The sequence below is a fragment of the Acipenser ruthenus genome, chromosome 28, assembly GCF_902713425.1.
Source record: "Acipenser ruthenus chromosome 28, fAciRut3.2 maternal haplotype, whole genome shotgun sequence".
Lineage (NCBI taxonomy): Eukaryota > Metazoa > Chordata > Actinopteri > Acipenseriformes > Acipenseridae > Acipenser > Acipenser ruthenus.
Window position 1 is genome coordinate 13,785,356 of NC_081216.1, and position 13,990 is coordinate 13,799,345.

General features: G+C 38.9%; 1 protein-coding gene across 1 annotated transcript; it reads right to left on the bottom strand.

Annotated features, from left to right (window-relative positions):
- Window positions 1-656: 656 nt before the first annotated feature.
- Window positions 657-4,818, bottom strand: LOC117964154 (uncharacterized). Its single transcript, XM_034906707.2, has 4 exons — window positions 4,604-4,818; window positions 4,063-4,291; window positions 3,626-3,817; window positions 657-1,702 (listed from the first exon to the last, which is right to left on the bottom strand). The coding sequence occupies exons 1-4, from the start codon at window positions 4,649-4,651 to the stop codon at window positions 1,446-1,448; spliced, it is 726 nt and encodes a 241-aa protein (XP_034762598.1). The 5' UTR covers window positions 4,652-4,818; the 3' UTR covers window positions 657-1,445.
- Window positions 4,819-13,990: the final 9,172 nt, after the last annotated feature.

Genomic DNA, 13,990 nt, shown 5'->3' on the forward strand with positions numbered 1-13,990 from the left:
ATCTTCACTATAACGCGTTTCTTACAAACTACATTTGACATAGAAGTGCACAACAGGTACGATTTATGGAATTATTTTCTTAGCACTTTCACTGATGTCTTCTTTCTCCTTAGAATCACATTGTATCTGATTTTCTGTTTCAGTCATTCCATCAGTTAAATGCCCTTGTGTTGCCTCAGATTGTAACCAATAAGCTGTCCTGTGGATGTAAGAAACACCAGACTACAGATGGAGGTAATGTGATTACAATATAATTCAGGGGAGGGATCCATGTGGCTTGCCTCTCCTATCGATTCCTTCTCCATAACATTGAAATCCGACGCAATACGAGTTATAATTTCAACCTCTACTTTATTACAGGCAGTCCCCTTGATGGGAGGCAGGGTGTGCATTTGTCACGCACCCCCCCTGTTGACCTGGCCTTGTCAGATCAGTTCCTCTTTCAGAGGGTGCTGGCTTCCTTCTCCTCTTCAAGTGCAGGACCAGCAGCTGAATCTATAAGCACTGACATCACCCACAGCCCAAAGAAGCAACCAGGATGCAGACACTGAGTTTATATTTAATCAAAATTCAGTTATACATCTTTGCACAGAACAAATATATATATATATATATATATATATATATATATATATATATATATATATAGACAGCTGTAAATGTTTTGGGAGGGTTTCAAATGATGACCCCCTCCCCAAAGTTCCACAATAACAATCTATATCAATCCATATCTTCTTGCAATTGTGTACAATACAATACAAAACGAAACCGATCCAATAAGTCCCTGGGGTTGAAGAGGACAGAACCTATAACTTCTTTAACAACTGTTCTCAGTTTTGCTCTGCATTTAGAGCAAATCATATCATGCTTCGTTTTACAGATATGTTATTTTTCTAAATGAAAAGTTAATGTTACAAAAGTCTAAAGTAGCACATGTACATGCATATTGTCTGTTTCTTGCTAGTCCCAGTTAGTTTATCTGCTTAAAGTGGATCAGCCCCCGAAGTGCCATTCCAGACAGTAGTGCAAGATGCAGAGTTTCACAATCAGCTACAAACAATCCTGCAACTTTAACATTAGTTATGCATGACAGACCTCGTTACTACAGTAACCTCAAGTAACACCATGTCTTGAACTTGTTCCAATGTATCCACTCTATAATACAACTGGTTCATAACTGCTGTTTTAGTGTAAAATGACATAATGACCTGTCTTAAGCAGCCAAGCTTTGATATTTTGTTAATGTAGGTACTTATCTATTAGTTAATATGTCTATGTGTTACAACGATTTACAACACATAACTATAGTACACAACAATAAAGTGCTACAAATTAGACAAATCTGTCCCGTGACATATCCCTCCACGTGGTCTCTTCCCATTCATTAGCGAGGGTCTCTTGTAATGTTCTGATCTTAAGGCTGTGTCCCTTCCGATTGAGGTTGATCACACCACCCTGTAGACTGACCCTGCTCCAGTCCTCTGCTGCGAGGGGCGGTGTGGCTCCAGCAAGGCAGATGTGTCCGCCGGGGGGACAGGGCAGACAAACTGCTCAATGACAAAGGTGACAGGCACTGCCACAAGCAGCAACACCCAAGCCAGGGCTCCCAGCCAATAGCAGGAGCCGAGTTGAGTGATGTCATCGGCGAGCTCTTCTCTGTGGTGTCTGGTAAAGAGAGACCAGCTGATGAGGAAGAAAAGACCTGAAAGAAAGGAAGGGTATGTTACTGAGTGAGACCTGGAACAAAGCAGGGCAAAACAGCTCACATGTGGACTTTCATCTTAACCTTTTATACACAGGGTGATTCATAAACAATGAAAGAAAAACATTATTACAGGACAAACTGAGCTCCGCCGTTGTCATGACACATGGAAACCCTTTGATTCCAGTTAGTTACAGTAAGATCACAATATAGGTTGTGGTGCTTTGCACATTCTTTCTTAATCTGGCCTGACTTGTGGCCCCACAAGCAGTATTCCAAGGGCCCCATGTCTGTTAAGCAGGGGGGTCTCTGTGACCCATCCAGCTCGGAAGGCATGTTTTGTAATAATGGTTTTTCCTAAGGTGTATTGTTTGCAAATTTCATGTATATGCAACTGAATATAAAAATTGTCACTTGAATTAATTTTGGTTTGGGGAACGTATAGGCTCAAATTGTTTTGTATTTTCTGCAATTATCAATGCATTGTATATCCTTAACTTCAAAATGCTCAATAAGACTATACACTCGAAGAAACTTCCCCTTTCTCTACTTGACTTAGTTTCTTATAGTTTTACATCAAATGTGTTTTAAAATACTATGTGCATAATCAGCAACAGACAAAACAGAACTGCAGCCACAAAGAAGCTATATTTCATCTCTTACACCAAGCAATTCACGTGTTTGTTCTTTGGCTATATTACATAATACAATAACAACTTAAACATCCTTTGAACTAACAGTTTCATTTGTGTATGTTTATACACTGAATACACAAGAAGGTTCACATGTTCCAGAGCTAATTCTTTGGAATGGTGCAGCAGTGACTTTGGCGTTATTCATGTCTGGTCACAAGGTGTCACTGTTGCTCCTAGTATAAGTCTACCAGCAGCCATAATAGTAGAACAATATTTCATGTTAGATTTTGAAATGTCACATTTTTTCAATTATTGTCAGTTTTTCGTTAAGTATATGGAAAACTACAACGCGGTATGTAATTCATTATGTTAATGTAACATTATTCAGCAAGTTTCATTCGACTTTATGAAGCAAAATTAGTTAATTCTATATAGAGGGTGATGCAGAAGTGCATGGCTGTAGATCAGTCCTGTGAAGCTTGAACCCACCTGTACTGTATGTCCTGTGGGTGTAAACTAGTCAGAGGACAAGCAGCTATCCACATACTAATACATTTGTAAAATGTGTAATGCATTGTCTTAGTTTTGTTTTTTTATTTAAATGTAACATCTTATTGGACTGAGACTTTTCCCTGGTAAGAATTTACTAAGTACAGTAAATGAATGTTAAGTTGCCAGTAATTCTGCAGTTGAACTATTCATATACTGCCCTATATATTTACTGTGCTTGCTTTTCTTGTTTACACTGTGCTTTACTAAGCTGTGATTTACCACAGTGGCTCTATCCATAGAAAGACTTTTGAAACTGCAGTTTGTGAAATGGAACTGGACACCAGAGGGCGCTGCAACACTGATATCTTGAAATGGCAGTGGATTCATTGCACTTCATCGTGGATGATGGGGGGTGAATGCATCAGTTATACAATGCTTGTATATTGGAAACAGTATCTAAGCAAACTGCTCTGTTTACAATGGATATGTAACTTTTTTTCTTCAATCTAAAACTTAACTGAGACTATGAATACAATACTGGTATATATAGCCAGTCGAAATCAAACGGTGGTAAGGAGGAAATTATTTGTTGAACAGTAGCATTTCACATGTGATGTGATAAGAGTGAGCATATGATTGAAAATGAAAAGAAACAAAACCTTTGTTTCTAATGGTGATTTGCTAGAACTCTTATTGAAGCTCTGCCCATTTGAGACCTATATAACGAATGAGGTGTGTAATAATTGTGTAGCTCATCACGAAGTGCAGTGCATTGCAAGGCTGTAGGTAACCGTACCTGTAGGGAAGAGGATGACCAGCAGGAGCGTCCCTGGGAAGAGAACCTGGCCCCCGTTCAACTGGGAGGAAGTGTAAGTGTATGACCTGCTGGTGTAAGAGGACCAGCACAAAATGAAGAGCAGACACACACAGCTGCAGCTCAAAGCCAAGATGAAGGCCAGGACTGCAAACACCCGCTCCGCTTCCATCACTGCACAAGACAAGGGGGGAGCAAACATTACTGTCAGAGAGAGAGGGGGCAAAGGGAGAACTCAAGTCTGTGACACAGTGGTATAGTACTAGTAATGGTACACTGATAAGAGTTGAGAAATCGTTTAGTATTTTTCAGTGTTGAAATGCCTAGGTGCTAGGATTGACCTATAAACCCAAATATTTAAATATTAATTTCCATAAAATAACAATAAAGCTGAGATATTTCAAATGACCACCACTCACCTCCACCTTCTCCCCTGGGACATTCAGCCTTCAGAGCGCTTTCTCCAGCAGGGTCTGCGAAGGTGTCATTACACGTGACCCACAGACCCTCGCCCCTGATCCAGTCCGGGCTCCACACTGCATAGAGCAAAAGGAGGCAGCCAGCCAGACCAAGCAGAGACTCGATTTTCCTGAAGCGGCTGGCCAAGTTCTCCCATTCGCATGCCTTCATGATGTTCTGTGTGTTTACCTAAGTTTCAGAAATGAGTGAAAACAGCTGCAAAACCGGTACTTTCCAACTAAAAAGCAAAGCATTCACCGAAGTCTGCCAGTAACAGAGTCGTTCACTTCTTCAAAAAAACTGAAGAAAAAATTCTAGGTAAGATGTTAAATCCGATATGTAGCTATTAAGGCAAAACAGCGACGGAGCTAAATTACATTCACAGGACGTCCAGAGCGTTAGCAGCAGTGTAGAAGAATAAATGAGTTGATTATTTGTGTAAGTACAGTATTTCTATTTTCTAAAACATGTAGGAAACCCCCAGAAACCCCCGCCACTCACCACAAACCCCCTCCTCCCCGTGGTACAGCCTCCAGCCGTGTGACACATCAACAGCTTTCGCTGTGTGGGAACAAACCGCCGTTCTTCTAACCAAGTGAAGCTTTACAGTGTTTTGCGTTTTAAAAGTGAAACTAAAATAATAAAAAGGCAAAGTCCTGTTACAGCTTGTGATTGGTAAACAATATCTCAACCAAGCAAGCACAGTAAACGTACAGAATAATACACTGTGTATAATAATAATAATAATAATAATAATAATAATAATAATAATAATAATTACATCCTCACACAAAATAGAGTCGTATAGTCCTATAGAAAAGCATACGCGAAACCGTCACGCAGATTGGAAGGGGAAAATCTGAGAAGCAGGGGGTCACATGGTGGGAGTGGAAAACCCATTCTCTAACAGAAAAACCCATGAAAGTACACACAATACACGGGTGTGTTTCTTTGGCCCACGTGTAGTGATGTCCGTCATCTATACTGAAAAATAACCGCAGCCTGCTATCACCCCAGTTCTTTACCTAACTAGTTAAAGAACCATATATAGGCTAGCCCTTGATTATCTTTCTTACATGTAAGGTAAAATGACGGGAAGATTGGCTGCTCTTTTGACTCAGCACGTGGGGTAGAACGACTACTACTACAGAACTGAAAAATACATACATATATCACATGTTTGATAATGCCTGGTGCTTTGTGAACACACTATTTTGTAACATGTTGCTATTTGTGCACTGTATTTTAAAGCTGCTTAGAATTTTTTAAAATAGTAATATTCAACTGTATTAATTCTAAAATGCCATTTATATGTTAGTGTTGTAATCCCAAGTGCACTTTCTGAAACCACTTGTTTCACAATTACTTCAGTCACCAGAATTGAAATTAGTTTCTGAGGTCGACTGCCACTTTTATATTCGACTGGTGAATAGTCGAGGACAATTCAGTGCTAACCCAACATAAGATGTGATACATAAGGTGTCATTTCATGAGACCGAACAGAACTGGACAATCTGATTTGGTGAAACCGTTCCACCTTCCTGCCGTGGAACGTGTTCTGCTTGTTCAATCGAACAGCCTGGTCTGCTCCAGGAGCAGTTTCACACGGTGAAGCATGGCCCCACAGGTATCGCTATGTTCAAAGGTTTTAGAATTTTAGGATTGAGACATAATTTTTAAAAAATCTATATGTTCATTATTTAGATCTTTTATTTAACATCATGTAACCAAAAAAACTACAAAATAATATCGCAAAAGTCTACTGGAAGCCATAAAAGTAGTACTAGTATCGTATTTCATGTTAGATACTGAAATTTCATATTTTTAAATGTTTGTCAGTTTTTTGTTAAAGATATGGAAAACTACAAAACGGTGTGTAATTCTATATGTTAATGTAACATTATTCAGCAGGGTTCATTCAACTATATGAAGCAAAAATAGTTAATTCTATGGGGTGATGCAAAACTTTTGACCATAGCTGTACAGTAATCTGTCACATATCCGCCTGTCGCGTATCTGCCCGTCAGATATCCGCCTGTCGAGTATCTGCCCGTCACATATCCTCCCTAGCCGTTTATCCGCCATGATCAATCTCTTCAGCAACGTTAGTTTATTATTGAGCAGAGAAGATTAGTTCAGAGACTGTAGATCCCACCAAAGTTTTCGTACACTGTGTTGTATGTGATCCGTGCGCTGCCAGTGCTGTAGTGTCACGTGAGCTGTTCAGTGTGTTGATATGTAAATAAATCCTGTTCGCCTGTGGGGCGTATCAACTTCAACCTCCGTCTCGATCTCCTGCCTGTCACTCAGCAACGAATGCACGCACCCACATGGCAAACGGCTACTCTGTCACAAGCATTATTACCCTGTATCCTTCTAAACAAGAGATTTAGGGGAGCTCCCTAATAAAAGCTGAATCTCAAAATTGTTACAGCTGTGTATAGTGGTATTTAAAACAGGATTCATTCATCCGCCTTTTTACATATCCGCCCTTACTCTGGTCCCAGTGCAGTCGGATATGCAACGGATTATTGAATTAGACACATGACAACTGTACATGCAATACTGGCAAACTATGATTTACAATGGTACTGTACTTTGTTGTATATATTTGACCCATAATAATATTATTAATGTTGTATTTTATTACATATGATATAAATAGAGCTTGGAGCTTGCTGACTGAAAAACAATCATCACAAAGCACAAACAGCATCCCCAAATCGCTGTCATCCATGATGCTAGAACAGAAAAAATAGAACAAACTGATTTCACGAAAAGGCTAAAATCTGTTCCTGTTCCGCACCGAACAAGTTGAATGTGTCCGAGTCTGTTCACTGAACGGGATTACGCCTGGCAATCTCCACCCCAGCACACCCGCCCCGCCCTGCGGGGTCCCAGGGTCAAATCTATCTCCCTTTTTAAATACTGGAAAAACATTGACAATTTCCCAGTCCAGTGGAATGGCTCCTTTATTTATAGATGTGTTGAATATATAACATATTTGTTGAAAAATCTGTTCTCTCTGTAATGATGTTTGTGTACATTCTGTGATAATTAAAGAGAAAAGGGGTTTGCACACCAAAGTAGACAAGGTGCACATTCACAAGGCAGAAGCCATAATCAGTCTAGAGAGAACTGCACACTGAACTGCGCTTCAACAATGTGCATCTTTAATTCATAAAAACATCATCAACGTTTCGACACAAAAGTGCCTTCATCATGGTGTAGCCATTCTGTTAATTTAGGTATATTTTCTAAATCTTCCTCTGTAAATATTTGTATGAAATATTGATTAAGCACATCTGTGATTTGTTTGTCTTTAGTCACTAAATTACCACTGCTGTCACGTAGACTACTGACTTCCTCTTTAGTTTCCTTTTAGCATAAACATATTGAAAACAATCCTTTTGGATTAAGTTTACGATCTACTGCTACTTGTTTTTCTAATTCCCTTTTTACTCTCCTTGTCTGTTTTTCAAGGTCTCTACAGGGCTCTCTATATTCTATTTGTGAGGCTACTCCTTTTTTTAATAGAACAACATAATTTTCTTTTGTTTTTAATACCCAGCTTAATAAATCTATTAAACCATTATGGTTTATTTTTCTTAAGTTTACGTTTGCTCATTTTTGGGCCTGATTTACTAAAGGGTGCTAAACTTGATGGTGTGCGACAATTGAAATCATGATTTCCGTATTTACTATGGCAATTTTATTAATTATTGTGCGAAATAGTGGGCATATTATGGCACACACTATGGTAATCAGAATGAATATGTGATTTGTATGGTAATGCATGATAATGTATTTAAATGTAGTGTGCACGCTATGGTATGCAAATTAGCCAAATAGTGCATGTAAATGAATGCATTCTCTGTTAGTATTTTTTTTTTTTTGTTGAATGTACAAAAGCTGGCACAGCAACAATATCAGTGTTGTAATAAACTTGTAGAATGCATCTGTAAACCACAGTCTTTAGCCTAAACAAGTGAAAGAGGTATAGCAAAACCCTACCACTTGAAATGGGTAAGCATTCACAGTACCCCTGCTTACAGGAGTAGGTTGAAGTTGGGGTGTAGTCGTAATCACATCATATGAATTACACCTAAAGAAATAGGTACAGATATATTTTTGGATTACAGGTTAACTTTGTAGCTTCACAACACACACACATATACAATGAAGCAAGCAGTCTTGGATTCGAGACTGGGATCCACAAGGCCAAGTTGAAGCAGAGGCCGAGGTCAGGAGCCTTTAAGGTCGAGATCAGATCCTCTAGGCCAGTGGTTTTTAACCTTTTCATCTCAAGTACCAGTGTTTCCAACAGGGACCACCAGGTGTATCAGCAACCATTAAACGGTTGTTAAAACAGAGACATATTCCCATTACAACCAGTTTTCTCACTGAAAATGTGACGTCATCATATAATTATTTGACAAGAGTTCGTCACAATCCACAACACAGAGTGGCTGTTTTGGTTCAACATCAGTAAATTTGAAAGTTCACAACAAATATTTATCATCATAATTATTTCTCATTCCTCTGTGATTCAGTGGTCCTAACAGATTGATACATTACTATTAGGGAGTATTGTGGTTGAGAAATCAGACTGTAGGCAGTTCTGGCTTTCCCAGACAAGCGTGCCTGACAGGGACATGTCACGAAATCCGCGGGTTCGGATTTCTGTACGTACTCTTTTTTATTTGCTCAGCACACACTCTTATCTCAGGGGAGACGTTAGGAGGACAGAGATGTTATTACTCCTAGTGGGATATAGTTCGTGCTCTGGACCCGCAATATATCCAGATGACTAATATAGTACCCAAGAAATTGACAGACTCATGTATCTAAAGTGTTTTTACGAATCAGAGTATGGCCAGTACTCCTTCGGTTTATTAACAGTTAAATATTGGATTGAGTAGCTACAGGCTACTTCATATCCCCAGCTGACAGACGTTCTGGGCAGTCCAGTGTCTTAACAGATATTAACGTTAACACTTTAATACATCTTTATGTATTCGTGCAGCCTGCAGGCCTGGCCACGACCACGACACTAAATACACCCAGTAGCCTCTTTTCAGCACATTCAACAAATGTTCTCCTATCTTCTAAACATAGCATGAGTCCCTTATAGCAATACATGCAATACATTTGAGATAAAATAATAATTGATTAATGCTTACCCTTTAATATAAATCGTAAAGGAATACGACTGTCTTCACCAGGCAAATGAAACTGAGTTCAATCAGCTCAATTGTGTTGGTTGGCAGAAGATGGACCACCTTACCCTGTCTGGGATGAGTGTGGTACTCCATTGAAATTACTCTGGAGTTTTATAGGTTTTTCGTCTCATTGGAATACATGGGACGCCTCAATTAAATCCAGTCATTAATTTGTTGAGACAGCTCCTTTCCCTTTTACAAATAATAGTTTTCAAAAGATCCGGACTAACTTTTCAGAATTGATAGGTGTCATGTACTCAATAAATTCAAAACTTCATATTTGTCTAACTCCAAACTTTATGATCTCACTCCTTGCTTTCCTCTGAGCCCCTCCTTTATCTAAAAGTTAAGTGAACCAAAGTTCCCAGGATCTTTGTTTATTATTATTATTTATTTATTTCTTAGCAGACGCCCTTAACCAGGGCAACTTACAATTGTTACAAGATATCACATTATTTTTACATACAATTCCCCATTTATACAGTTGGGTTTTTACTGGAGCAATCTAGGTAAAGTACCTTGCTCAAGGATACAGCAGCAGTGTCTCCCCACCTGGGATTGAACCCACGACCCTCCGGTCAAGAGTCCAGAGCCCTAACCACTACTCCACACTGCTGTTTATAATATAATATAAAAACACTACTGTTATAGGTGCATGCAAAACACTATTTTTATATGTGATATATACTGTATATAAGAGATGTTCTTAATATGTGACATCATCTTCTAATTGATTATATTTTGCTAAATTAAAGGTATGTGTTTCTTTTAACCTCATATTGTTTCATCATTTTGTTAATGAGTCAGTTTTAATTCCATATACCATTGTCTAACAGAGTATTTGACAAAAGATTGTCTCATGCAGTATTTAAGTCAATTAGTTTCACTAAGTTTAAGTGGTAATAGTTTTCATTAGAATTATTTATCCCTTAAAAGATGCACTAACCAGGCTCTGACCTGTACCTGACTCTTGAGTATATGCTATTGCCATCAATTTCCACAGTCTCTTGTTTTTTCCAAAGCCAAAGTCTGTGCAAACACTTTTTAGATATATGACCTATCAATGTCGGTTAAGCCATAAACCTTAACACTCCAAATCTATAAGACGTGCAGCTTTTACTGGCGTGGAATGTAAGAAGACCCCCTCCTTTCTCTACAGCCCAATAAGGAGGGAGGCCCCTCAATGCAGCAGTTTCAAAGAACCACATTATAAGGACTCCATCTACCATCATTAGACAATAGTATAGTGGATTAATAACAAGGTACATTATAGTATATTATTACAAACTTAACACAAAAACATAACACAACATCTTTTATATTCTATAATTCAATGGATATCATAATGTCTAGTGGTCTTGTTGTTCAATAGAAGGAGAAAGAAACACTGCTCGAGCTTTTAATCTTCTTATCACTACAACAAAGTCATGAACAAGCAATAATACTTGTCAGTTTTTAAATTATATGTTTTCTTATTATAGCAAATACTTAAAACATACTATTAATCTTATGAAATCAAATAATTATTTTTTTGTTTCAAATATCATGCTGTCTAAAAAAGGGTTGATCATTTATTTTATTAATTTATACCTTTATGTCTAATTCCTATTCTTTGATCATTATAAACTATAAACAGTGTCAATTAGCACTGCACCTATAAATGTGGTATTATAATGATAAACTTTCAATTAATTTACTTCAGTTTAACAGTTGCTCCTAGAATTTATAATATCACTTTATTTCTTTGGATTTAAGATTTAAATCCAAATACAGGCCAGTATAACTGCATTCGACTCTTATATTTTTTATAATGACTGAACTACGCTTGACCCTGTTCTTTGTTCATACAAAATCCAGCCTAGACAAGTTTTTTTCTTAAGACCTTGGCTGTTCAGTTTTAATGTTAATTTATATGTGGTAAAGAATCTCTTTCTTATCTTGTTTGTAGGTGTGATTAATGTTCACTTTTAGCCGGAATGGTGCTTTTTATCAAGCGTCATGCTTTCTGAAGATAAGATATACAAGCGGTAAATCATTCATTATATATTCTCTTAGAAATTCCCAGATGACTAAGTACTTAATTAAAAACGTGTAGATTGACCTATTTCATGGAGCAAGAGAGCCGTCTACTGACATACAAGGATACTCTCTCTTTATCCTTCCTTCAAAAACCTCTAACCCTTCATTTTTATATTAAAGTACATTCCATATTTGAAATCGCTAGTACATGTCCAGCATATCCCCACGTTCCCAGCAGGATTCAGCTTCTGTACCAGGTTTCGCTCTTAGTTGGTTCCACAAGAAGTCCCTTGATTCAATGTTTCTCCAGCACAGGTGTGGATTTCCATGGTCTGACTTCATTCCTATAAGATACTTAGACACATTTAGCTGTACATATTATTTCTATATATTTCCTTTTGTTCACACCGGGTCATTTTGCAAGGTATGCCCTCCATCCAGAATACTAAAGGAGGTCAAAACTCACTGTTATTCATATTGTTAGGCATTCAGTTGTTGCCTTGCCATACATCATCAGTTGGCAGACTTAGCATAACTGAATCTGAATCAGTTGATGAACCATTTACTGTAGCTTACTGAGATCCTCCATGCAATGGAGTCCAATGTTTTACTACATGGAATAACTAGTTCAGCGTCACCTGCGACAGACAAAGCAATCAATGCAATCAATTCTTAACTGTAGAAGAGATTGATATAACTCTCAGGGCTTCAATCAAAGGTAAAGAGAAAAATGGTTCAATTTACCGCACTGATGACAATATAATAGGTGGGTTTGTTTACAATGTGGCTTATAAGCAATACGTTAGTATGACAAGAGTCACTATTTCAACAATACTAACTTATTTTAAACTGGCATACTACACAACATGTAACTGTATTATGGGGTGTGTGTATAAAAGGAGGTCTACACATTATTTGTTTATTTAGCAGATGCCTTTATCCAAGACGACTTACAGAGACTAGGGTGTGTGAACTACACATCAGCTGCAGAGTCACTTACAATTACGTCTCACCTGAAAGACGGAGCACAAGGAGGTTAAGTAACTTGCTTAGGGGCACACAATGAGTCAGTGGCTGAGGTGGGATTTGAACCGGGGACCTTCTAGTTCCAAGCCCCTTTTCTTTAACCACTGGACCACACAGGTATGTGAATAAACTCTGCCCCAGCTCCCAACAAGCTAGACTCTTTTCTGCAGTCTCCTCCCCCCTGCCATCCATCCTAGTGATGTATGCTTCTAGCATTAACTCTTATGTGCCCGTGGCACTATCTCTTACCACAGCTCCCTCCCTCCCTCCAATGAGAAGGCATTATACCATTTTGTTTCCTTTCTAATGTTTGCACTTAATTTTCCCAAACACAAACTATTCTATGGGGTCAGGGGTCACGAGTACATAACCCCTGTTGGAGCTGATCATTACCACCAACTCTTCATTTCTTTTTATTTACATTTATCTGACATAGTCTTTTAGCCATGACGGTGGACCCGCTGGCCTCTTGGGTTGCATGCTCAAGTCATTATATTCCCCTCTTCACAGGCTTGACCTTGCTGCTTGGGGTTCTGTGTTACTTTGATGCTCTTCTGTCGCCTCTGGAAGAACTCAGAGATGTGTCTTCTCACCTCTCCCAAAGAAGTCTTCACCACGTACGAACTGGGAGTTTCAGCTCTATTGATCACCGTGCCAGGTGATTTCGAGTCTGAGATCCACACACGTTGACTTGATCTCAGTGCCGGCTGTTGTGCTGTGAGATATCTTTTGTTGTAGTGTTCTACCTGTTGCTTCTTTAACACACTGTCCTTCCTTTGGAAATTGCTTGCTGTCGGCCATCTGTGATTCAACTGTGCTGCAGACATAGGTAAAGGAGATAGTAACTTCGTCCCATTAATAGGAGATGGATTGTGCTGTAGTGGTGTGACCCGGTAAGCCAATAGAGCTTTATATGGATCCTTGTTCTTCAGGAGCAGTCTCTACACTGTCTTCACTTCTCTTTCTGCTTTTCCATTGCTCTGTGGGTAGTGTGGACTACTTGTGACATGTCTGAAATCATAATCCAGTGCAAATGATCTGAAAACATCAGAGGAAAATTGTGGGTCATTGTCGGAAATTAGCTCTTCAGGTACCCCATATCTTGCAATGAAGCTGTCCCTGGTACGTCCAATAGGGTCTCACGTGTAATGGTAGTGCCTTTAGTCATGGCCAGCCTTTCCTACATAGTTGGACCAGCCGCTGACAAGTATCATCTTGCTGTTGTGACTCCTGGATATGTTTCAGCTTGGACTTGGAGGTAGGCAGTTTTTCTTGAATTAAATCAATGTAGACTTGTACTTCTCTCTCCATTTGTTTCTCATCTTCCGTGAGTGGTTGCAAGACAGGCTCTTGATAATGCATTGGCTGTAATGAGAGCTTTTCCAGGGGAATGCACAACATGGTACGAAAACCTCAGAAACCTGAGATGAAACCGTTGGATTCTAGGTGGAAGCTTGGCCAAAGCTTTCGATCCTAGTAAGGCTAATAACGTTTTGTGATCCATCTTAATCTTAAGTTGCATGCCCAAGTTACCTCTAGTGCTTCTTTTTCTACTTGCGTGAACCGCTGCTCCGTTTCTGTCATGCCTCTTGAAATAAAAGATACTGGTTCCCCACTCATC